Here is a 14,402-nt window from a genome sequence, read left to right on the forward strand (position 1 = left end):
TAAGTAGTGCCATTCAAAGAACTTGTAAAAGTGAGAATACTTCAAAGTTCTCTCACTTCTTCATCAAACCTCACCATGGCCAGATCCAAAGAATGAACACAGTTAATGCATTCCACTAACATCTATTAAAGGAGCCCTTCTAAATGCCAGGCAATAAGCTAGGGAAAGGAAATAAAATAGCAAAACAGCCTCCCTCCCTGCCCTATTCATTGGGTCCACAAAAACACAAACACAGTTATTTCTTCAAGAGTGTTAAACAGAGTGACTAGAGCCGCTATATTTACATATGTGTTTATAGGAAGCTCATCAATCTTCCTCTGAGTTTTGTTATAATTGGTAGATTTTCACTCAGTTTAGTGGCATCATCCTAGCCCTTAACCTGTATTTTATTTAAATCAGTCTCGATCGGGGCGCCTGGGTGGCGCAGTCGGTTAAGCGTCCGACTTCAGCCAGGTCACGATCTCGCGGTCTGTGAGTTCGAGCCCCGCGTCAGGCTCTGGGCTGATGGCTTAGAGCCTGGAGCCTGTTTCCGATTCTGTGTCTCCCTCTCTCTCTGCCCCTCCCCCGTTCATGCTCTGTCTCTCTCTGTCCCCCAAAAAATAAATAAACGTTGAAAAAAAAAAAAAAATTTAAATCAGTCTCGATCACTGAAGATTCACTTTTCCAATCCTGTTCGAGTAAGTACCGGTTGTCTCTTCTACCATCGTGAAATTCAAGGACTTCTCTTTAATTCAGACATCTTTTGAGATCTTGCAGGAGAATCTTACACAAATTGGCAATTCTTGCACTGACCAACGGTTGTCTCTTCACATTAAAAGAGCTGAAGAAACAAGAACACCACTCCTAATGTACTGTCATCTTCTGGTCTTTTTTATTTCAGTGATTTAATTTTGAATGTGGGTAATTCTGTGGGAATCAATGCACGAATTCGTGGGAGAAATACGTCCTCTCCCTTGTCTTTCATTATCATTAACTGCACAGTTTCCTTTGTTCACAGAGGGAACATTTATAGAATAACTGTTTTCTAATATATAAAATATTCTGAAATATAAATTTGAGTTACATGCTTTTCTCATTAATCCACTTTGAGGACAAAGTGAAATATATAAAGACAAAATTGATACAGACTCCAAATCTACGGAGTATTCTATGATCCTCGCTTTTTTCTGAATTGTTAACAGCACTGTTCCAATTTAAAAATTCCTTGTATAATCAATAACTTCTAAAGACTGAGTTTCTTTTGGCAAAAGACAGATACATGTGACAGAACGCCACATTCTTTATAACATGATACTTCAACCAATAAAAATCTGAACGTTAAGCTTCATTAATTCCTGCATGCATGCATTTACTCCATTCCTTCAACAAATATTGAACTGAGTATCTTTACCATGCTGGGGCCTGGAGATATCATTTAATAAACAACGCAGTGTCCATCTCTAACTTCACTGAATTTAAAGTTATGAAATAAAATCACTATAAGCTCCAAATACCTCGAGTCAGCCTTGGTTAAAATTATTCTTGAAACCACCCACCGCAAGTTTTCAATAGGATTTAATGAGAAACTTCAGATAAAGTTGTTTACACAAATGGCTTTGAGACTGTAAAGCCCTGGGTTAGACATTACCCTGTGCTTAGAAAGATAAAGGTATGAGTTAAACAATATTTATTTAGTAGTTACCACAGAATATAATTTAAATCTATACTTATTCATCTCTTGCTACCACGAAATTAAGTTTCATTCTGGGTCTGTTTCCCCAACAAGGCAAAGAGCTTTTCTGTTTGCAATGAGAGTTATTTTCCAAGGACTGTTAAACGACGTAACTCTTCAGTGGTATGTATTTGTTTTAGAAAACTACTTTTGTTAAAATATTGGTTGTACAGAATAATAGCTAATTATGTAAAGATGAACACTGTGTTGGTTGTAGAATGTGGAACTCAATCACAGGTCTTGTGATAACTAACCACTATGACCTTACTGATCTTGGATATAATGTATTTGAGGTTACAAAAATGGATGGAGTAAAAACATATGTAGAAAGTGTCTGGCCTTGCCAGGTTTTTTAAAAGTAAAATGAAGGAGTTAAAAAAAAAAAAAGAAAGAAAGAAAAGAAAACGGAGTGTAACATTAATTTTAAAGCAATGCAAAATCTTAGTGTTCTCCAAGAGGGAAAAAGATTCTTTGCAAATTCATGACTTGCTTTGAATGATTTATTCTTTTACAATAAATTTGGTTGATACAGTAAATTATCTATTTCCATGAACTTCAAAGCACACAGAATAAACCTATACTAATTATCGAGGTTAATAAAATATCTAAGTGTTCTACATTACTACTTCTACCAACACATCATGTCTCAACAAACTCCTCTCAGAAACATTTATATATATAAAAAAAAAGCTAGAAACAATTAATTTTGGAATACTGTAATTTTAAAGTAAGTACAGTCACAAAGAAAGATACTTTTCTCATTTTTTTTAAATTTATTTATTTAAATTCAAGTTAGTTAACATACAGCATAGTATTAATTTCAGGAGTAGAACCCAATAATTCATCACTTACATACAACAACACCCAGTGCTCATCCCAACAAGTGCCCTCCTTAATGCCCATCACCCATCTAGCCCATCGTGCCACCCACATCCCCTCCAGCAACCCTCAGTTTGTTCCCTATATTTAAAAGTCTCTTATGGTTTGCCTCCCTCCCTGTTTTTATCTTATTTTTCCTTCACTTCCCCTATGTTCATCTGTTTTGTAGAAAGACACTTTATAACCTAAATATTATACAAACTAAGGAAAGTAAAATAACCTTGCTATGTAATCACTGACATGAACAAATTTATGTGGGGAGATTTACAAAACACCAGTCCAGTAAAGATGGTTCTGCTGATCATCACTTAAGTTTTAACTATCTCAAAGGTTTGTTTTGAATTTCTTCGTGTAAATTTTTCCATTTTTGTACTGTCAGGAGAACAGTGACTTAAGTTTCATAATTTATGTAGTTGATTTATTTTTGACAATTCTATCACATTTTCAACAGCTATCAAAAAACAATTTCCATCTGGAAGTTTTAAAAGGTTTGTAGTTTGGCTTCCATGCTGAAACACTGCGGCACCTCAAAGTGTATGCCACTTTTCAAGTTTAACAGATAATTTTTTTAAAGCAAGGGATTCTAACATTAGCTTGATCATAAGACCAACATCCTTCAGAAAGCCTTCCTAAATAATGTCAAGAATTTCAGAAAGAAAAAAAAAAGCTCATTCTTCAAATTCAATGAACTTTTATAAACGTAGTTCGTTATCAATTGTCTTTTCCTTTTATTTGGCTGTGGGCTGTTTCAGGCTAGAACCTTGACTCACCTTAATGTGGAAGAACCTCAATATACAAAGTTCATTTTTTATTCATTATAGAGCATTCTACAGCCTAAATTAAGTCCCTAGTACATAATAATTATATAGAGCAGTAGCTTAAGAGGACATAATTAACTTATATGGGGTATTCCAGGCAAATACCCTAATCATCAGTATTATAAGAGATTCCCTGGGAAAATCTTATAGTAACGAAAGGGTATAGATTAGTAAATGCTTTCTAGCATAAACTCATACAGCTAGTAAGATCTTTGTGAGGTTCCATCATTTTTGGCAAAAAGGCTGTGGACTAACCACGCACATTTATTTCTTCTCCCTCCTAAGACTCACCCTTCCATTAAACGATAATGAAACACAGAAAATAAGAATTCAAAACAACATTAAGTGAAGAGGAAGGGAAGAGAATAGCAATCAGTAGATGAGCAATTTCCGCAAATTCCTAGAAGGCAGAATGCAAATGGAAGAGTAGAAACTGATGAGACAGGGCAGAGAAAGCTTTGGCTGCAGGAATGTGAGGAAGAGGCTACTGCTGAGAGGGAAGCCCTCTGTCCTGGTGGACCCATAAAAACGTGTAGTCATCCAGGGTGAGGAAAGGGAAAAATGAAAACTGGGGCTAAGGATGGGGAAATTAACTACAAGCTCCATGAGGAAGAGTCTATGATACCCATCCCCCAAAACTGGTATGGTGGCCAGATGTGTATGCCCCCTTAAAAAAAGATAGGGGATTTGCTAAAAAAAAAAATAAGACAATTTGGGGGAGAGCCAGAACAGCTGAACTCCATAATATGACACATAGGAGTTCCTCATACTAACAGCTCGTCCATGATTAATCCACCACTCAGTAAGCTCGGTTTACCCATAAAGAAGTCCTATTCAATGTTTTATTCTCTGTCATAAACATACATAGATAACTGAAACCCATCTGTTATTTAAGGAAAGACTCCAGAATAGTAAAGAGGGGGAAAGATGATAAACAAACAAAAATACAATCCCTGGGGAAAATTAAAATAATTAAGAAAGCTTTTTTAAAAATCCACATTCTTTGAAAGCTTTCAAGATACCATATTCATAAAATAAAAACAAAATGTTGTGAAAGAGGAACAGAAAGCAAAAGCAAGAGAGGGCTCTTCGAAATTAAGATACCTAGTTATGACTATGGTAAATAAAACTGATCAGGAAGGGCTACAGGAAAGGGAGGAGAGCAGAGAGAGAAGTGGAATCTAAGCAAGGTATTTTACTGTGTTCCAGCAATTATGTTTTAATTCTACCAAAACAGAGAATTTTCAATACACAGACTACAGAAAAAGGAAGAGAAGGCTGCAGACAAATCCCATAGAGATAACTGTACAGGAGCATTCAAGCAATTTATAAACGAAGCACAGAAGACAACTCTAGGTTTAGAACAAACGATAAGTTATTAATTTTGACGATGCAAAAGGAAAAGAATATAAAACTTGGGAGGTGAAAGAAGAGGCATGGAGGGAAGGGCAGGAGCTAATACCTTCATCTCACAAAGTGGGGAGCCAAAAGACACTCTCTATGGTTAAGGGGAAAGTAAAAAAAAAGTATACCAAGTAGCTGTCACGAGTATGCAGAGATGCTAACTGCGTGCCAGGCACGTGCTACGAATGTTTTAGGAGCTGTTCATTTAACTGTGCCATACAATGCTGACAGTGGTCCTTAAGAAAGAAAGGAAAAATGGGGCGCCTGGGTGGCGCAGTCGGTTAAGCGTCCGACTTCAGCCAGGTCACGATCTCGCGGTCCGGGAGTTCGAGCCCCGCGTCAGGCTCTGGGCTGATGGCTCAGAGCCTGGAGCCTGTTTCCGATTCTGTGTCTCCCTCTCTCTCTGCCCCTCCCCCGTTCATGCTCTGTCTCTCTCTGTCCCAAAAATAAATCAAAACGTTGAAAAAAAAAAAAAAAAAAGAGAGAAAGGAAAAATGTTCAAGCTACAGAGTAACCAACACAGGAATCAATCGTGGCGATATAATTGCACTGAAGAGGAAAAAAGAAGAAAGACACAGAGTTCAATGAAGACAGGCCAATGCTTTATGTATCAGAGCAGAGGGTCAAAAGATAATAATATCTACAATTGATGTCAAGAAACAGAGGCATAAACATTATTTAGACATATGGAGAACAGCCCCAGAAGAACTACATACTGAAACAGTTTTACAAAAAAAAAAAATGTAAGTGACACCCTCGGGAAACAGGACCGGGTTTGGGAAGAAACCTAACAGAGGACTACAGCTTTCACGTGTAAAAAATTTCTGGACTTTTTTACATTTTTACCACGTGAATGATTTAGTTTGATCATTTCTTCTAAATTTAGTTAATAATTTTTTCAGAAACAATCTAGAATGTCCCACTACCTCAGGCAGGTGAAATTCTTATGTATTTTAATGGTTTCCAGAGAATGATCTAATAGTAACGCCAGGTTAACAAGTCAGCATGTCCTATATTTTTTTGCTTAATGTTGCATTTGTGATGCTACAGAATATTAAGATGTAGCCCCTGGTGGCCTATAATTTAAAAAGAGTCCACAATCCTGAGAAACTTAACAGAAGACCATGAGGGAGGGGAAGGAAAAAAAAAAGTTAGAGAGGGAGGGAGCCAAAACATAAGAGACTCTTAAAAACTGAGAACAAACTGAGGGTTGATGAGGGGTGGGAAAGAGGGGAGGGTGGGTGATGGGCACTGAAGAGGGCACCTGTTGGGATGAGCACTGGGTGTTGTATGGAAACCAATCTGACAATAAATTTCATAAAAATAAATAAATAAATAAATAAATAGTCCACAGCCTGAAAGGCACTATTTACTCATCTGTCCCATCTTTAACATTTATGTTCCTTATTCCTCTGTTCAAGACCAGAGAGACTTCAATACCTTCTTTGCCACAAGAATAGGCTCCAGAGAGAAAATTCCTGATGAGATTGGGACTAACCCACCAAAGCCACCATCATTTCCATGCTGCACTAGAGCATCAGCACTGGTAATAACAGCAGAGAAGGGTTGATACAATGTAGGCAGATGTTGTAGATGGTGGACTAAACCCAACAGTAGGTCTTGATTGCTCTTCATCAAGATCACAAATCAGTGGTCGAAGAGCTCGAGCCAGGCCCCACACACATTTGGTCTGACCCACTTTATGTTGGCCCACACTATGTTTCTAATTTTTGAAAAAGTAGTTGGGACCCTAAAATGAAAGAATTTATACAAAAGTTCAGATTTCCACCTCTCAACAGAGGCAGTCCCCTCAAGACGGTAGGTGTGCCCAATTGTCACACCTAGCCTGTCCCCCTCATTTCTGTGACTAGTCTGGCCACGGTAGCCATTTGCATTTCCAACCCTTGCTATAAAAGAGGTAACCTGTTGACAATCCTAATCTATGCCAAGAGTCTCTGAGGGAAGACTCTTATGCTCAGGTGGCAATCAGGAGTTGGTTCTTGGCAGCAATAGTTCCAGAAGGGAGTTAGAAGCCATTCCTACCTAAAAGCTGTTTCTAAATAGTCAGGTATTTTAAAGCAATGGACTCTCTTTATTGACAAATTACATAAGATCTGTCAGTAGAGGGAAAAAAATGCAAGAATTACTGCATAGGCCTAAAAACTAAGAATTTCAGTGTATGCCTATTTGACCACCGCTTGTTCCCTGCCAACTGCCTTACTTTGAATAGAACTCAAATTAAAAGACAAATTTTTTAAAAGTGGTAAATCCTAGGAGTGCCTGGGTGGCTCAGTCAGTTAAGCATCCGACTTCAGCTCAGGTCGTGATCTCAACAGCTCGTGAGTTCAAGCCCCGCGTCGGGCTCTGTGCTGACAGCTCAGAGCCTGGAGCCTGCTTTGGACTGTGTCTCCCTCTCTCTCTGCCCCTCCCCTGCTCACACTGTCTCTCTGTCTCTCAAAAATAAATAATAAACATTAAAAAAAAATATTTTTTAAGTGGTAAATCCTAGTGATAATACCTAATAGCCAGAAATAAAAACTGAAGCACAAAGTCTGATAACTAGCACTGTAATGTACATTTTCAATAAAATAGTCATCATTTACTTACATTTTAATGTCTCTCCAGCATATGGTATATGCAGTTTAAATCGGTCACAGTTAGGTCCAGGAGTCAATGATGTGCAGCTTTAGAAAAAAAAAAAAAGAAAGATAAGAAAAGATTTTTTTTTTTAATAAAAAACCCACACGTTTATGATATTTAATAAAGTAAATAAAAAAGTGATCTTTATAGATAAAAGATTAAAGCACTGGCTTATAAAACAAAATAAAAGCCCTTGATGGTCACAGAGGCCAAGACATTAAGACCTGCCCTGAAACACATGATCCGTTTATCTCACAATAGAACTTAAATGCCTTCTAACAACAAACACCAACAAAGCTCCAGCTACTCCTCTCAAATACGTGCATCTGGGCTTTCAAAGTAGGTGTATCTTCCAAAACAGGTCTGTACTCTTTGATGCCAAGAATTGTAAAAGAAGAGTAGTTTTAGGGGCAGATTTTAAATATAGACTCTTAGCTTTCACTCAGTACTAAAAAGAGCCCGCTTTGGCCTTTTTTCCTGACACCAGGTCATTTCCTCTTTCTCCCCACAGGGGAGGTGCTTCCTCTCGATTTGGCACCCCCTTGCCTTCCCTCTACAGAGGGGCACAAGGCACTGCCCTCAGTTTCAGATAAAGTGTAAATTTAAAAGGAGGTGAACTGGTCACTCAGGTGTTTGGTTTCTTTTCAATCTATTACTTCACAAAGTTAAACAATGTTCTTCGTTCTTTTTTTTTTTTTAATTTTTTGATGTTTATTTATTTTTGAGACAGAGAGAGACAGAGTGCAAGTGGGGGAGGGGCAGAGAGAGAGGGAGACACAGAATCTGAAACAGGCTCCAGGCTCTGAGCTGTCAGCACAAAGCCCGATGCGGGGCTCGAACCCACGGACTGCGAGATCATGACCTGAGCCGAAGTCGGACGCTCAACCGACTGAGCCACCCAGGTGCCCCGTGTTCTTCGTTCTTTAAACAAATTTACAAGATATCGTTCATGATCTCACAGGTCATAACTTCAACTGCATGACAGCAGCACTGGCTTCATTAATTAATATTAATACAAAGTCAACTGAGGAAATTATATGTCTTCATTTAGTTTTAAAAGTTGAGGTTTTTCAATTATAAAATAAAGCAAAAAATGCTAAGTTTCTTTCATAATTCCAAAACTGACTGTGAAGCATCTCTGAAAAGAGTTATTTTAAGGAATGGAAGCATTGTTGGAATAAATGTACAACTTCCCTGGATGGCCACTTTGAAGGCAACAGTCATGTGAAAATAAATTTGAGAAAAGTGGACTCTAAAAAAGCTAACTCAGATCTCATATTAGATTTACCATAACTTTTTCCCAAAATGTAAACAGAGAAAAGAACCAGACAGAAAGCTTAACTCAGATGTATTTAATCATAAATCACTAGGTTGATTTCTCCTCTTATCTTTAGGGGACAACAAAAAACAACAGTTTACAAACTAAACAACAAAGCTAAACTAGTAATTGCAGAGTAAAACAATTTTAATTTCTTAATAGGTTTTAAGAACACATTTTCCTTTACTGTTCAATTAAAAAAAAAAAAACTCCAGGGTATATTTTATTAAAGGTACTAAAATATTTCCCTTATAGTACAATCTTTTCTAGACCATAGCACAGCAGTTATTTGAAAACTTATGGAAAACACATAAATTAAAGCATTACAAAATATAGTCTAATGACAGAAATGGTCCTACAAGCAACACTAAGAATTTCTTCTCTTGCACATATTCCATGAACGATGCCTTAAAATTATTTTTTAATAAAAAACAAAATATAATAAACATTCACAATCAAGTGCCTCTTTGAGGCATGAAGATCAAATCATCTTATATTAGATCAAAATATCTTATATTATCTTATATAGCCTAGCAACTGAAGTTATTAACAGCACAGGAAATCCTGAGGATTAATCGGATTCTAGATTGTCTGAATAACTAGTCCTTCTTCAACGTGAAATTAGTTTCTCAATTGTTACATTCACTGTTGGGCCACATTTTGTATTATTTACTTTATGCTTTAACTCGGCTAAAACAGTGCTTTGTGCTCTGTCCCTCCTCCTTCTTCCCTTCCTACGTGAACAGCTTGGCTCCAGCCACCCTAGGGTGTTAAAAAGCACATTTCTCCATCTGAGTGGTTCACTCCCAATTTTTTTTTTTTTTTTTTTTTTACTTAGGTAAGATTTACTGAGCATTGTTCTATGTGTTAGGAATACAGGGTGGACAAGGCAGACAAGATCTACGGAACCATGGAACTTAAAATTCTGGCAAAAGAAAAAGAAGCGATAAACAAGAGAGGAAGATATAAAGATGGTTCGAAACTGCTACATGTTATGAAGGAAATAAAGTAGCGTGGCAGCGAATCGGGGGCTACATTACACTGGAAGACTGGGGAAGACCTCGGAGGAGGTAAAATCTGAAACCTGCAGGACACCACGGGCTTAGGGCCTACCCAGGCGAGTTCTGGGGCAGAGCACTCCAGGCAGGGGAAGCAGCTGGTGCAAAGGCGTGAAGGCAGGAACGAGCTGCATATATCTGGGGGAAGAAATCTTGATATGTCTGGGTGATGCAGCTAGAGCAGAGTGAATGAGGGAGAGAACAGAGAAAGATTAGGACAGGGGTAAGCAAGGGACAGATCGCGCAGAGCCTTGTAGGTGGTGGCAATTAATTCAGGTTTTATTCCAAGCTCGAAGGAGGGTTTTAACAAGAGTAATATTATCTGATTCTCTGCTTTTTAAGAGATCACCCTGTCTACTGTATGGAAAAAGAGACTGTAAAGAAGTCAAACAGAAACCAACAAGAGTCCACTTCAGGAAAGAAAGATGGTACTTGGACCAGGGGAGCCACGGTGTCAATGGAGGCATGGCTTTACTGACCAGGGACGACTAGAAGGAGAGCAAGTTTAGGAAGAAGGGGAATCGAGAGTGTACAGTGTGAGACAACAGCCAAATCATATGCGGAAACAGCCCGAGTAATGGCGGGGGGGGGGGGGGGGGGGGGCTAGCCAATCCATAAGGGCCATGGAAACATCACGGAAAAGACAGAAGAAAAATTTGCCAAAACTCATTTTAGAGTGCTGTATATTGTCGGAAAAATCACTTACTTGGAGTGGGGACGAGGGCAGGGGTCACACTCCCCAAAGAGCATTCCCAAGTTAAAATGGTTAATCTCCAGTTAACTGCAGGGTTTCTGCTTTGCTAAGAGGAATATACAAATGTGGGCCAAGAACTTAACCATTCAAGGCAACAGGGGAAAGACTAAGCTGTCGTTAGCAGGCCTCTCTCCTCAACAGTGCTCAGTTTCTCCAATGAAATGTTGAGCAAATTATTTAAAATATCTACTGTGCTCTATCTCCCATCTTACCTAGGATCAACAGCTTTATGGAAAACAAGTCAAGGTCATGTTACCTGAGAGTTCTTTTAAGATTAAACTAAAAATATTTCCCTTTCTTAAATTACCTCTGTCTAAAATCGGTTTTGGTCACGTTACTTAATTTACTATGAAATTTCAAATCGCATTCAAGGAGGGCATTAGCTTTTCTGTTACTGAAACAAGGGCATGAGTTTAAAAAGATGGAAAAACACACATGAATAGTATGCTTCCACTTATGGAAAAGACAGACCTATGTGTATGTATGTCTACACATAGAAACAGATTTCAGGAGAGACACCAAAATGTGGCAGGATTTGGAGTAATTTTTACAACTTTGATTACCTTTCTGCATTATTTTGATTTTTGTGATGAACATGAGCTATTTTATAATTACATAAATATTTTAAAAAGTAGATCCTTTTTATATTTGAAAAACTGCAGGGTATCTACTGATGAACAGTCTTCAAGTAAAATAGATATGAAAGTCTTTATATTATGATATCACAAAACTTCACACTGCTAATATTTATTACCCCTCACAGTTTCTCTGTGTCAGGTTTTAGGAATGGCCTGGCTAGGCAGCTGTTGTATAGAGTCCCACAGGATGTTGCAGTCAGATGTCAGTAACAGATAACTAATACAGTGGAGAAGTTCATTCATCTAGAAAATCATTTCCTTTTAGGAATATGAAAAAGCTACTAAAAGGCTGCTGGCTTCATTAAAATTCTATTTTTATAATGGCAACTTGTCCTAACAGTTAGATCTGAGGTTTAAAACCCAAAATTCCAGGGGCGCCTGTGTGGCTCAGTCAGTTGAGTGACCTGCTCTTGACGTGGGCTCAGGTCATGATCTCACGGTTCTGTGGGTTCAAGCCCCACATTGGGCTCCATGCTGACAGTGTGGAGCCTGCTTGGGATTCTCTCTCTCTGTCCCCATGCTTGCTCTCTCTCTCTCTCTCTCTCTCTCTCTCCCTCTCCCTCTCTCTCTCTCTCTCTCCCTGCTTCGTCCTCAACACAAATAAACGTAAAAACAAAAAAAACAGTATTCCAAACTGAGTATCTTTTAATAACAAGATAATTTTGAATGATTTAAAAATTGTTGACAACTAAATGCAATTTCAAATTTGTCCCTCAACTATATTTCCTGAGTGCTTACCATTTGTCAGGCACTGTGCTAGGTGCACAGAACACAGCAGTAATGAGAACAACAACAACAAAAAATCTTGGCATTATATTGAAAAAAAAAGTTTTTAGATGAAGAACTATGCCTTAAAAATGTATCTTTTACTAAATTCTAATCACCTCAATGTGCTGGGAATGCACTATTTTAAAGTTTAACACATGGGAGAACAAAGGGAGTTAAACAACCACCTTCTGCAGGTTATGCACGTGGGAATTATCAAGTCAGAATTCCCGAAGGCATCAGACCAGGCAGTTGACTGTAGTGCCTTATTACAGAACTATAGCCAGCTAACTACACACACAGTAAAATGCTAAGCATAACAACCCCCACATACTCGCATCCATCTCTTAGCTTATATCTAATCACGTGATTCCCAAGATTATTATTTATCTAGTTTCCAACTGTGGTTTGTCTTCCCAATCATGTCACAAGATTCTTGGTGCTAAAACTGTTCTATACTTTTTTAAATGTCCTAGTATAGCATCTAGCATAGTACTAAGTATCCAGCACTGATGACATTTTAGTACAGACTTATCATCATAAACTAAAGTCAGCAACTGTCATTTTACAGACGATGACAGTGAAGGTCAAGGATCTCACAGTCACTCAGTGAGAGCACTGGGACTGGAAAGCACTCCCAGAGCACTCTGGCCACACCTTGGTCTCCCTGACACAGGCATCCTTCAGTCATCTGCAAATCTCCAGCATATAGATAGCTGGTGTCCAGGATGCGGATACTCCAACAACTACGTATGGAGATAAAGATTTGCCGAATTAATGCATAAACTGACTCCCAGTCTTGTGCTCTTTTCGTGACAAAAACTAATGCTTTAACTGGAATTAAGAAGATATTCTTATCCTCACCTCTGAGATAAAAGTGTGATTATTTGTAAGAGGTCCTCCCTTTGAAGAGCTGTACATGTAACTCAGAATTTATATTTAAAGTCACTTCCTAAAATTACTGTTTTCACAATAAATAATAACAACAGGCACTAACATTTGTTGAGCATTTGCTATGTGGCAGGTACTATTCTAAATTATTTCATTAGATTGAACTATTTAAACCCACAGCAACCTTCAGAAATAAATGCTATTATTGCTTCCATTTTACAGATGAGGCAACTGAGGCACAGGGAAGATGGGCATCTTGCTAGTTAGTGACAGAACTTGGATCCAAACCCAGGATGTCTGGCTCCAGGGCCCATTTTCTTAAACACCACTCCAAATCATCCCTCAATATTTAAAGGGGAAACCATCAGAATTAGTAAAAAAAAAAAAAAAAAAAAAAAAAAATGTGAATTATAAATCTGTCAATAAATGCCATTTTATTAAGTACCTAAAATAATAAAAAGTAAAGGCTAACAAACTGTTGCCAAAAACAGTGTTCTACCCTACCAGCTTTAGTGAAAAGAAAATGATTCAGCAGTAATTAGCATAAGAACTATATACATGTGAATCAATGATGCAAAAGAGGGAACAGGACCTCCTAAATTGATTTTAAAAGGCTCTACAATGGTAACACTATTGACTTATTTAGCAAACTCTTTAAATAAACAGTGAAAGTAAATTTGGATTTGAATCCTTTTTAAGTTATTACTTGCTCATAGCCCCTGAGATCTGACTCCAATTATTAAGGTATCACTATAAACAGGAAAAGTTGACAATTTCTCTACAGTTTATATGATTTTAGTGACAGCCAACAACTAATCTGGATTAACAAAGTTATACAAAGATACTCTACAACCTTGAAGACATTAGCATTTTTAAGATCATGCAAAATATAAGTAAAGCATATGCTTTGCAATTTAATACTAAACCTATTATTTGATCAGCTTTCTGGGAAAAAAAAATAAAAAAAGAATGATTTAAACCATTTCTACTCTCCAAGCCACCTAAAAAGAACAAAGTAGATGAGTCCAGGGTTCCTTCCCTGAGTCTGCGTCAGTTTCCTTTACACTATTAATTTACCATTTGGCACGTTCTCCTACATAGCTTCCTGTTTTCTTGATAATGACGTTTGTGCTTAACCAACAATATTCAACATCAGCTGAGAAGGAAGTCTTCAGCTCTGGCAATCTAAAATCACAGGTGACTGTGAAATAAAATAGGCTCAAAGACCAATAACTGCCTGGTAAATGACTCTCAAGTCATAAGTTAGAGTGAATTCTTGTTAGTTCATATTCACCACCTTTTCATTATACAGAATTTATTTTCCCTGAATTAACCCTATCATCAATGATTCCACTCAGACCAAAGCAATTTCAAAATTATCATGGTTTATAGACTGAAAGGCAGCAGCAAAGAAGCTAGGAGACTGCCACAGGCTACGTGAACAGCTACTAAGTAACCTATAAAATAGGCATTTTATCCACAAAGGCATGTGACTTTCTGATTCACAGATTTTTACACCCTCCGCC

At 37.8% G+C, this 14,402-nt stretch overlaps 1 protein-coding gene across 5 annotated transcripts in view; it reads right to left on the minus strand.

Annotated features, from left to right (window-relative positions):
* Positions 1–14,402, minus strand: part of BABAM2 (BRISC and BRCA1 A complex member 2) — a 400,305-nt gene that overhangs the window by 349,505 nt on the left and 36,398 nt on the right. For all 5 annotated transcript variants that reach the window (XM_045447307.1, XM_045447310.1, XM_045447306.1 and 2 more), the window contains exon 3: positions 7,420–7,496. In XM_045447307.1, coding sequence (XP_045303263.1) covers positions 7,420–7,496 — 77 coding nt within the window. The remainder of the gene's footprint in view (positions 1–7,419; positions 7,497–14,402) is intronic.

This window comes from Leopardus geoffroyi, chromosome A3, assembly GCF_018350155.1.
Source record: "Leopardus geoffroyi isolate Oge1 chromosome A3, O.geoffroyi_Oge1_pat1.0, whole genome shotgun sequence".
NCBI classification, from domain to species: Eukaryota; Metazoa; Chordata; class Mammalia; order Carnivora; family Felidae; genus Leopardus; species Leopardus geoffroyi.